Below are 12,214 nucleotides of genomic sequence, written 5' to 3'. Positions count from 1 at the left end.
CATCCATAGTATTTTATCCAGCATCGTACTTTTCCGAAATTCACATCCAGGTAGGAACTGTAAAATACCAGGTTTGATTTTTGGCATGGTGATATTTATTACACAATGAACTTTTAACCCTTTGCGAGAAAATAATTTTGAATATCATCGTAAAAAAAAACTCCGTAAAAGCATTGTACTTTTCTTTACTATTTAATGATTCTTTTGATAAAATATTGATTTTTACTCTTAGAAAATAATATTTCGGTTATATTTTAATTATATTTTCTTATGAAATACGTTTTTTGGCATTACCCAATGAACAAGGGCAATAAACAATTTTAAATGCATTATTGACTTTGTAATATAGGGATAAAAAACTATCCAGAACATGAACGATGAATGATAATGAGAGCGTTTAACTAGGGCAGTCTCCATTCGAAGTCAGACAAAATTAAGGTCTTTAATGTTTATTTTTTATACCATATCCACTCCCTAGGTGGAGCATGTGGAGTCCACAAACTGTCTCTTGGCTTTTCTGTCGGCTGCTAGCTCTTTCGCATCCTCCCAAGCCAGATCCAAGTCTCAAAGTTCTGACGAGAACTGCCAACGAATTGTCAGCAGTGGTAGTCTTGGGCGGCGGGAACCTGATGCCTTGTAAAAGAGGCAAGCTTGATTAAGGCTCTCAGGAGGCATACGGAGTACATGGCCAAGCCAACTGAATTGCTTTTTTTTGACGACAGTTGTAACCAAGATTTGCCTTGCCCTACGCCTTATCTCTTCATTCCTCACAAAGTCAAACCACCGCACGCCTAAAATTCTCCGCAGACACCTATTCTCAAAGCTTAGTACACGGCTGCTCTGGGCCCTTGTAGGGTGCTATGTTTCACAGCCGTATAAGAGAAAAATGCAGGCATTGTATAGGTGGCATTAACAATATTTAATGTAAGTGAACATTTTATAATAATAAATGGGCTGCATTAATATTCGTAAACATTATATTATGTGTCCCAGGTTTAATTCCCAGGGAAGTCATAATAAATATCAGTGATTTTTCACTTTAATTCTTATTAAATCATGTAATTTACGATCAAAATAATACTCCATTGATGCGAAAGAGGATCAGATATTTTTTCAAATTTTAATATGAAAAAGACTTTGGAATAAATTGATATTTTTTCAAAATTTAAAGTTTTAAGGATCATTTATAAATAAAACAAGGTCTAAATAATATACATCATTATGAATATTAAATATTTTTTAACTGTTATTTTGTTTTCTTCAACTGAATTTTTTACTTAAAATGGTTCAAATTCGCTTCATGCTATGGTGTAATATATTGTATATATCGTATTTTATTTGACTACTTATCACAGGATGCCTATGTGAGATCATTTTGTGTGTAGTTTAAAAATATACAAAGAAATGAGAAAAGAAGATTTGTATAAAAATATAAATAAAAAAAATACTTTACCTAATCGACAAAGGTGCAAATTAAAGTGATCCTTAATTTACTCCACCAGTGATGAGCACTTAATAAATAAAACATAATTATTATTTTTAACTACTTTTACTTTAAGTATTTTTGTTTAATTCGAGTTTCCCTAAAGACAAGGTGAGTTAATGTTTTATTCATTTTTAATGTTTTTAAAGTATGCCAAAAAGGACAATAAAGAAAGCATTTAAAAAATCTTTTGGACAGTGAATAATCCTCTGAACAATAAAATTGTGGTAATTACCGTTTAAATAATATTTAATATTGAAAATTTAAAGAGATCTTTTGTAGAGATAATCTGGACGGTACAATATGTTAATCTATTTTTTCTTTTTCACGTGGAAAAATACCTCTCTCGAAAAATGAATATTGTAAACGTTCTAGAAAACTCAATTGGCTTAGAGGTTGATAATGAATTTTTAACATTATGATGAAAATCTAAAAAAGTCGTCGCTTTTCCGGTTACTTTGACTAGGATATTTTGCTTTATAACGTAAAAGCTTTATCCGCACTAGCCCTGCTAGGATAATGCATGGTCACCGCTGACCAAAAAGGATTTTGTTTAGTCATTATTTACATAGATGTCGATACACAGCATGGATATAAGGCCACGTATTAATGATATTTCCATAAATTAAATTTTCAATTCTGAGTAGGTATTGTCAAATCTTATATTATTTATTGATTCGGCATTAACTTTGTGGAATGACATGATTATTTTATTAAAATTAAACACTTGAATATACCACTTTTTCGAGTTTTATTTTTACTAACGACTAGTTTCAAAAACGACAGATGTTTTCATCTTCTAGTACAAATTAAAACAGAAAATGAAAACATCTGTCATTTTCGAAACTAGTCGTAAATAAAAATAAAACTCGATAGAGTGGTATATTTAAGTGTTTAATTTTAATAGTCAAATCTCACATTAATGTGTGGTTTTCATATCAGAAACGTTTGTGAAATGTCATAAATATTTTCTTCACACATAATAGTAGCTGTTAAGAGGTGAAATAAATCTTCGAGCTATAATTTTTATTTTTAAATGTAATAGAGAATTATTGTTTTTTTTATTATTTACAGCAATAATTCAATATTATACTATTTCTGTGACCCTAGGCTGCTTATTATTAGAAAAAGGGTATCAAATCAAATTGTGGTAGAGTGGGTTCGAACCGAGAAACTCTGACTCATGAAACACTAACCACGGCACCACAACCCGACACAATTTACAAAAATAAACTATGACTTTATGTATAATTAAATTATTTTTTTTTACATTTGGAAAAAGTTTGAAAAGTCTACATTCAGTTTTTTGGGACTCCAACATTGTCGCGTTAAACACCATGATAAATTGCGGATATTTTCAATTTTTAGCTGAAATTTGTTGGTTGGTTCTTCATCGCTTTTGTTTTTTTTTTCGTCAATTTTTGTGTGATTATTTTCGACAAAGTGTAAAGATAAACAGCTCTTTTTCTTTTTAAATGTTCTTTTGTATTAACAAAAATAACATATTATAAGTAATAATATTTTTTATTGTACCATATTCATTGAATATAACCTGAAAGGCACAAAAACATTGTTGTTGACATGTTTGTATATTCGATTAAATTATTTTGTATTTTGTATCATTGCGAATGATGGCAAAATGGAGCAATTTGGTTCAGGAACTTTCTTCATTATACGTTGTATTTAGATAAGAATCTCGTCCTTTCACACAGCTGGGTACCATTTCTAACTACTCCTTAAACAACATTTACAGTTTATACAAACCATTATCTTTAAATTAGTCTGTTCTTGTTTGAATCTAAATAACAAATTTTAATATTTCTAAATGCTTCTACAGACTAGACAAAAACTAACTTATTCCTAAATTATACCGTATCAAAAAATTGTAAACTTATTTTTTTAAGCCTTCACTCGTTTACTAGCGATTTAAGCTTTAACAAACAAAATAAATGAGAATAACAATAAAAAATGTATGTGCAGATAGAAATAGAAGCAAAAACCACAAAAAATGATAATAAACTGTCATATAATGATTGAAAATATAAAATAAATTCTTTACCCTAAATTAATTCAATCATATTAAATGCTGGCAGTTTAATTATTTTCATAAGCAATTGTCAACTTAGTAAGAGACAAATATATTTTTACTACCGAAAACATTATGCTTATTTCATTCCTGTAGACAGAAAAAATGTGATATAATGAATATCTCCAGGTAAGCTTACCTAACGAAGCTTTTTGTTGTATATACGAATGGCATAAAAACATCTCCCAAAGTATTTATTATTTATAAACAGGATACTATAAAGTATTGTAGTAATGTAGTTGGAATCAAAGAACCCCGAGTTTATCCGAAAGCCCTAAAAGGGTGTAGGCACCTCATAAAAACGTTTCATTTATTTATTTCTTCATTTAAGAATATAATACATTCGTAAAATTTACAAAACGTGATTTGAGTTTTGAGACAGTATCAAATTATGTCACTACAATTTTTTTCAAAATTATTGGAAAAATATGGTTTGAAGATTTCAATTATACAGGTTTAGAAAAAAAATGAATTAAAATGAAAATAAATAATTTTAGAGGTAAACCTAAAACACACCAAAAGTAATCAAAAGTGTCAAAATAATAATACATAGTAATCAAAACTTAACAAGCAAAGTAAAAGGTTATAAATTATTACCATGAAATGAGTCTGCTAAAAGTCATATGAAATAGAAGTTTATTAAAACGTATGTTTAAAGCAAGGTAAATAGTATAGAAATAATAAAATATATAATTTTAACATGAATTTGTTTATAAATTAACTCTTTTGTTTATTTTTCTCTCCTTTATCACTGCGTCGTTTTTTCAATACTTCAGGCATCTGATTTTCAATACTCCCTAGGTGGAGCATATGGCCATCACAAATCTTCTCCAGGTCACCCTATCACGTGCCATCTCCTTGGCTGGACTATTCCGGGAATCTCAGGACAGTCCAGTAACTCAAAGTCCCGGTGGGCGGTCTCTCAAAGTACCGGAATCTTTGAGGTTGGAAGCAGTGATATGAGGGATTAATTCTCTCAGGTGGCATTCTTAGAACATGTCCAAACCTTCTCCTTTTTAGGACTTCCAATATGAGGGGCTGCTGCGTTATTTTACTCATATCTTCATTCCTGTTCGTTCCAATATAAATCAATGACCTAATTTCAAACTAAGTAGTACATATCGACTCTGCATATCTTTTATTACGTGCTGATGTTTTGTGTTGGTAATTTTCCCTGTTAAAAATCCCATTTCTGAAATAGAATCTATTTTAACATATTTTTGACATCTCAACAAAGATGAAGAAGAATATGGAAATCTGGATAGGGCGGATAACCAGTCATAGGCTGGTTAAATGATCACTTTGCACTCGTGCAACGTTAACTATTTTACCCATGATTGACAACCACACTACTAATTTTTTTTAAACTTCTAAATATATTGATCAAACCCATAAAACCGTATGAAATTTTTCCATACTGTGTTACGAATTTGACTCATATTTTTGGCTATCCGATATAGACAAGGAACCTTTTTTCACTAATAAAATGCATTATTTAATTAAAAATCATTTATTTATATTTTCTCAGAATTCTTCGAATGTCCTAGATAAATGTTAATTTGAAAGACAGAACTACACTTAAAAAAATATCAATTTATTGAACATAATAAATTATCTACATTACATACATACAAACTAACAATACGACATTACGAAAATTCTACAATTACTTTAGTAAAAAATACAAACATTTTTTGAGAAATAAAAAAAATACAATTGTTTTCTTACAAATGATTTGATAAATTGGGAAATGGGAATTCCGATCACGTTCGAACAAAATATATATCCCAATTTATGACTTTACGTATATCAAAGGAACAATGCTCAACGTTTCTTACCACTATACTTAACGGATGAGTGCTCTCTTTTCACTGTTTACGAAACTAATTAAGCTGTTACAGAAATGGTTCTGAAATAGTTTTCTTTTGTATTTCCTCAACTCATGGTACGCTTTTACAAGGTCGGACAGTCTCACAAATAAAAAGTAATGAATCTAGTTTTACATAACTTCAATGATTAAAGAAAACACTTATATTTTATTTATTGTTTCGGCATTAACTTTGTGGTAAGACATGTTACAATAATTAAAGAAAACACTTTGTTTTTTACCACTTGAGTTTTATGTAGTCTTAAAACATGTAGTCTTTAATAAAACTCAAGTGGTAAAAAACAAAGTGTTTTCTTTAACTATTGTAAGAAAACACTTGTTTTTTACCACTTGAGTTTTATTACAGACTACATGTTTCAGAAGTTAAACTTCCATCATTCAGGTCTGTATAATAACTAAATAAATAAATAAATAATAAATTTAAATGACTTCAAATAACAAATGATTTTTTTATTGATATATTGACAAAGGAATTTTAACATGGATCGGGCTTACAACCTGGCATAAGCTGGGTTTAAGTAATCACAATATACGTGTGACATTGACCATTCTGCCCACGATTGATAAGAAGACTTAGCCAAGTTTTATTTGTGCTTCAATTGAAAGATCTTCTACTTCGTCTGCGACATCTGTATTCGAAAAAAGTAAGTTTTTCAAAAATGTTATTGCTAATAGAAGCTTACTAATGTTGTACATAGATGTCGCCGAAAGAGTGGCACAAGTAAAATCTTTTTATTTGAAGCATAAATATAACTTACGAAATTTGAATGGTGTTGTTGTCAATCATGGGTAATATCATGAATGTAATGGGTATACAAAGTGATCACTTAAACCAGCCTATGACAGGTCATTATCCTCGTGAATCCCTAAATTTCTTTGTTTTTCTTCGTCTATGTTAAAATATCAAGATAAGTGATGTCTTACTAAGAAAATATTACAAGAAGAATAAGACGAATAAATTAATTATGTGACAAATGTTGATTGATATAAAAAACTAAATCTATTGTATGTACCTACTATATTGTTTAAAGACATCCACTTCATTCGCTTAACAGTAGATTATGGGACATTCGTAAATATTACGACGGGCATCCAATCTGGGGGAATCACCGAGGAAACACATGTAAAGGCATGTAGAGATAAATACCATGAATTTAAATGATTACCGATGTTTTATGGTCGTATTTTATATAAAGTTCTTTAAAAAATTTTTTTTTTTAATGTCATTTATTCTTATCTTCGTACATTTTACTATAATCTCGTATTGAGGTACATTGAAACAAGTCCCATGGTCTAGGGCAAAATGTAGTAGTGTCTATTAGTTTTACTATTCAATTATTTTAGATACTATACATTTTACACAAAAGTTAAATATATAAACAAGAATAAACAATTTAAAACATAGTGGCTTAAAATACTTATACATTACAGGTAACAGGCGGGGAGCATTTTAAGCTAGCTAATAAATATCATATGTGTAAAAAAGATATCAATAATCAAGTCAAGTAAATACCAGAATTCATGATAGAAAAAATTGACAGACTAGGATTTTATTTTATGTTCTGATTCAAGAATAAATGAAAAAAGCAAATCTCTCACATAATATTCATGTGAAATGATTTTTTTTTAATGTTAGAGTTGTATTTTTTTATCTAGCTTATAGCGTACAAGGATTACACGTTCATATATCCACTAAGGTATACTCGTATAAGACACTCCAGGCATATATCATTAAAAAGGTTTCAGCTCTCCGATTTTATTCTCAGTGTTAGTATCGGGGAGGATAAGCCGTCTGAGGTCGATTAATAAGAAAATATCTCGAGCTTTTAGAATCTTGTCAAATGAATAATACATCTTTTCCTTTCATTACACGCCAAACCGAATTGTGAGTTTATTGATACCAAAGTGAATATTTACGACTTATCTCCTCTTTGAACAATAGTTAATCCTGACGTTACAGTTATAATATTTGGAGGTATTTGACCTCCTGTATTACAAAATTAATAAAAACATTCATATTATTTATTGATTCGGCATTAACTTTGTGGAATGACATGATTATTTTATTAAAATTAAACACTTGAATAATCCACTGAATTGAGTTTTATTTTTATTTACGACTAGTTTCGAAAACGACAATTGTTTTAATCTTCTGGTACAAATTAAAACTAACGAAAGATTTGTGGCTGGTGTGGCGTTCTGTTTTCTCTACCTACCTCTGCAGGGAAACGGCGTGATAGTTAGTTAGTAAGTTTTAGATAATTAATAATAAAAATAATAAAACCCTTATCCGCACCCAATGGTGCATAGGGCACTGCGTCATATAAATGCAGTGTTATCTTGATCGTTTACACATGAAGGAAAGGTGATCAGCCCTCCGCTTCAGGTACCAGTCCAGGGTAATATTAAATAAATATTACAGTGAAAAAATCACTTATATTTATTTTACCCCCCCTGGGAATCGAACCCGGGACCTCCAGAACGGTAGCCGACGGAGCTGACCATTACACTACGGAGGCGGACAAAGATTTAATAATCAAAGATTTAGATAATTAGCATTAATAAAAGTGATTTGGAACAAAACTACGTATTTTTTAAAAATTGTTAGTTAATTTCTATAATTCTACACTGATATAAGATTATTACAAACATGAGATAATTACAAATTATATATTTGATCAATAAACTTAATTTAATCGTTTTTTTTATTCAATTACTTTCGAATTCAATAAATAATATACAAATATTTGAGACTACAATTTAATGAGTTTTTGCTAAATTAAAAGCTTGGCTCGTCCCACCATAGATGTCTCTCATGTAGTCAAGTTCAAGAACTCTGTATCGAGTTTAATCAGTATATCTAGAAGCTTCAAGAATTTGAATAGTGTGGTTGTCAATCGTAGGTAGAATTGGTGAATATTACACGAGTGTAAAGTGATCACTTACACCAGGTCGTAAGCCTTGTAGATCCTCTGATTTCCATATTCTTCTCCATCTTTGACGAGATGTCAAAAAAATAATGTAATAAAAAAATAATTAAATTTCATATGTTATAAAGACCTTCCTGCAAAGCATCGATGTAATATCATGTACCCACCCTACTGATGTCACAAAATGGTTTACATAATTGTTAACATTCTAATTTACGACAGAGGATAACGGCTTGTATTCTGATATTAGGATGCTTTAAAGTAATTATGTGCTGAAAATTTCGTCGCTGGCGGATAATGATCGTATTTAGTATGTTATATATGATAGAATAATTACAAATTAGAGTTGATTTAACGACCAATTCATTAAATATATTCTATTTTATTTATAAATCATCAGCACTTGTTATGTATAGAAGAAATTCTTTATACTTAGGACAAAATTAAATTACAGTAAAACCTTTATACAACGAACTACTTGGGGAAGGGGGGAGGGGGGGAGTTGTTCGTTAAAACCGAATGTCCGTTATAAAGAAATATGTTTAAAATATTTTTATAATATACGTACGCTGGAGTTAGTTACAAATAAACAAAATCGAACACAAACATAAATAAAGTCATCAAATTATAAGCTTAAATAAATTATAAATAAAATAATATTTTCTAGCTTTTTCCAAAAAAATTTTTACATGCGGTGACACTTGAATTTATACATATATAATTTTACCTTGACATTTTTACTATTTTTTTTTTACATTTGGATGGATTTTTTGTCCTTTATATCCGAAGTTCGTTAAATAGGGGAAGGCTTTATCGAGGTTTTACTGTTTGTGTAAATAAATGTTTCAAACGTTCATAAAATAAACATGTTTATTAATTTAAGTGGATTCGGAATTCCTCGTGCGACCAAATATTGTCTCTCGCTAAAAAATATCAATTTCTTCGAACACGTATTTTCAATTTCTTGCCGAATTTAAATAAACAAAAGGTACGCATTATGCCTTCCTTGGCTCTGAAATATACACGCGTATTTGAAACCAGCTCGAGGCAAAACACAACAGTACCTGTGGATAAACCTATTCTTAATATTAAAAATCCACCCTGCAGGTGTTCGCGGGATAAGGGAATATCATGATTTTCATCCAGGACGTCCATTGAATTAGAATTGCGCTGCACATTTGCCGTTTTTATTTTAAACGCCACGTCAGAATCGCGCACCCATTTATCGAGCAAACCATTAGACTTTATCAATTCTATTTGTCTGTTTATATTCTCGATGAAAGGAAACCCTTTCAATGTCACAAATTCCAGGGGTATAGAAAACACATTTTGCGTGAACACGTAATATGCTGGATCCCCATTTTCGTCATTGTAATCGCTCTGCGTCGCTGTCACATCTTTTAAATGGAGTCTACTAGCTAGCAAAGAGAAATCTTCGTTTTTAATTATCTTGTGTAAAGCGCTTTCCATATCATCTGTGGAGATGTACCTTTCTTCTATCATGATATCGAGTGTCTCATTGTTATCTTCGAATAAATCTTTTAGCTCACTGCTTCCACCAATCTTCAATCCGCTTTCTAACAATTTTCCAACGCTGTCGAGTTGGGTTTCATAGCTCGGTTCGGTTAAGACGGTGATTAGTTTCGTCTGGTACGCTGTTATTAATATGACCGAATACAAAGAGAAAAAAACGAAAAATATTCTTAACGTTTGGTAAGTAGGTCGGCTGTATGCTGAGCCTCCTAAATTCATGTATAGTATGTTTATTGAGCAGTGAATCAAAGATTGTTGATAGTACGAGTCTTTGCTGAGATTACCTAATATAAACCAAATTAGTACACAAATTATGTACACTGCAATCACAGATAACCACATGTTCATTTCGAAGATAATCATTAAGGATCTCCACTTCGGTAACTCTTTTGCTCTCGGAACTACCCAGGTGTACGAATCCTGCAAGTAACTTATGCTGGCATCGAAATCATTGTGAACCTCATTATCTGGATATATTCCTCCGATGACAATATCTGCTTCTTTCTGCAATAGTCTATACATCAAGCCATCCCAACTATTGTTTTCATACCTCACTCCACGCGATGCTCTCGTAAAATTGTGATCAATCCGAAAATTGAATGTTTCTCCTATTGTCTCTAATAAAACTTGCTCAATTCCTGGATTCTGCATATCAGGAGGGTTGATAAAGGGTGGCATTATTATTGATAATGTCTTGAACAAACAACCCTTTAAGTCAGTAGGTAGTTTATCGTCAAATAAATTCTTTCGGTGTTCTAAATTGCCCTCAGTACACACATCGTACATTTCAGCGTGGCCTTCGGTAATATCGGAAAATCTACCACACCTTCGCGGTGGATCATACGGATTCCAAGAGAAAACTTTAAACTTTGTTTGATCTTTTCCATCTCGTAAAAGAACAACAGCGTATAAAATGTATTTATCCCACAGATGCGTAAGTATCTTCTCTGAAAAGCTTACGAGAGCTTTTTGGCTGTAAAACAGTTTTGAACATAAAACGATAACAGAAGCCTTCGGATTCCAGGAAGCTAACCGTGTGATGTGAGTAACTTTTCTCTCAAACCTCTCAAAATTATCTACAATTATAACGTAATAATTAGCTTTATCAGCAAATGCCACGTCCTCGGTACTTCCGGGCTTTGCTGCAACCATTACTGACCACTTAATTAAATCTTGAACTTCGAACATAAATAGCCTCTCGATGTCTGCTCCTGGTGGAGTCATATTAAATGACTTCGTGATGATCATGTATCCCGGTTTTCTCGAAAAATAATCTTTAACGATGGACATTAAACACTTAACTGCGTAATGAGTCACTGTTGGACCTTTGGGATTTAACTGCGGTGTAAGTTGATACGAGTTACCTCCAAGAACAAATATTGAAAAACACAGTACATACGCAAAAAACTTCATAGTATATTTTCAAAAAACTTGTTTTTAATTGATTCTTAAAAACTTTTTTATCATCTCTGTCAAATTCGTTACTATTTAAATACAGTTTTTTTTCAATGAATACGTAACAAAAGCACAACTTTGTATTTTATTTTTCATCTGATACAAAATATGTTGACTCCATCGGTAATCCATTGAAACTAATTAAACTATAGTACGTCTAGAATGCATTATTTTCCAATAATATTTTCATTACGTGACATTTCATATAACGGTTATTATTTAATTATCTTCATGTTTATATTGATCACAAATAAAACATAGCGTTATGCTGATATTTACCTACTTATATTTCAATCGTTCAGTTCTGTAACAGCATATGTACAAAATTCTTGATTTTTGAGTGTTATAAAAATCAAATTCACTGTTTCATCAGTTTAGGTTACTGGTGTGAGTTGGTTTAATTACGACCACTAATGTACACGTAACTATTGTACACGTAACCGATACTATTTACGTGTATCAATAAATGTGATTATCAAGCAAGATAGCTTACGGAAGTGATTGATTGGAAGTGAGTGGAAGGGTTATTAATATTTTTAACTTAAGTTTTACTTAGTAAATACCACTATTTCTTAAAATATGTTGTGTTACATGATTCGATGCATTCCGTATCACTTTCAAACACCGTTTTTGATATGCCTCAGAGTAAGTATGGGATTCCGCCAGGTGATGCAACAGTCGTTCAGTCTGGCAATGCAGATAATCAACTTCATGTATACTAATCTATGACTTTTGCAATCAATAAATACGTATTTCTTTAAAGCGGATATTAATGAGAACGTTCAAACGACTAATTTTTAATACTTATTTTAAAGCATTTTTGTGAATAATGGACAAGT

The 12,214-nt window shown here is 30.9% G+C and overlaps 2 protein-coding genes across 2 annotated transcripts in view; one reads left to right on the top strand and one right to left on the bottom strand.

Annotated features, from left to right (window-relative positions):
- Positions 1–12,214, top strand: part of TkR86C (Tachykinin-like receptor at 86C) — a 178,735-nt gene that overhangs the window by 69,133 nt on the left and 97,388 nt on the right. The gene's annotated exons all lie outside the window — the stretch shown is intronic.
- LOC148311124 (ionotropic receptor 21a-like) lies at positions 4,437–11,144 on the bottom strand. The gene is made up of 3 exons (XM_088257203.1): positions 9,452–11,144; positions 8,404–8,452; positions 4,437–4,638 (listed from the first exon to the last, which is right to left on the bottom strand). The coding sequence occupies exons 1-3, from the start codon at positions 11,142–11,144 to the stop codon at positions 4,437–4,439; spliced, it is 1,944 nt and encodes a 647-aa protein (XP_088113329.1).

The sequence above is a fragment of the Brachycentrus maculatus genome, unplaced genomic scaffold (assembly GCF_059751285.1).
Source record: "Brachycentrus maculatus isolate JH-2025_06_01 unplaced genomic scaffold, ASM5975128v1 h1tg000074l, whole genome shotgun sequence".
Lineage (NCBI taxonomy): Eukaryota > Metazoa > Arthropoda > Insecta > Trichoptera > Brachycentridae > Brachycentrus > Brachycentrus maculatus.
Note: the sequence above shows the minus strand (reverse complement) of the source record. Positions and strands in the feature narration are given on the sequence as shown.

What these genes read in the sequence shown, in the direction of transcription:
- LOC148311124 (XM_088257203.1), bottom strand. Translation starts at nt 11,144, where the DNA reads ATGACTCCACCAGGAGCAGACATCGAGAGGCTATTTATGTTCGAAGTT. An exon ending in AAGAATAGGTTTATCCACAG is followed by an intron (nt 8,453 to 9,451) that starts GTACTGTTGTGT and finishes ATCTCGTCAAAG; the next exon opens with ATGGAGAAGAATATGGAAAT. An exon ending in TACAAGGCTTACGACCTGGT is followed by an intron (nt 4,639 to 8,403) that starts GTAAGTGATCAC and finishes TGGAACGAACAG; the next exon opens with GAATGAAGATATGAGTAAAA.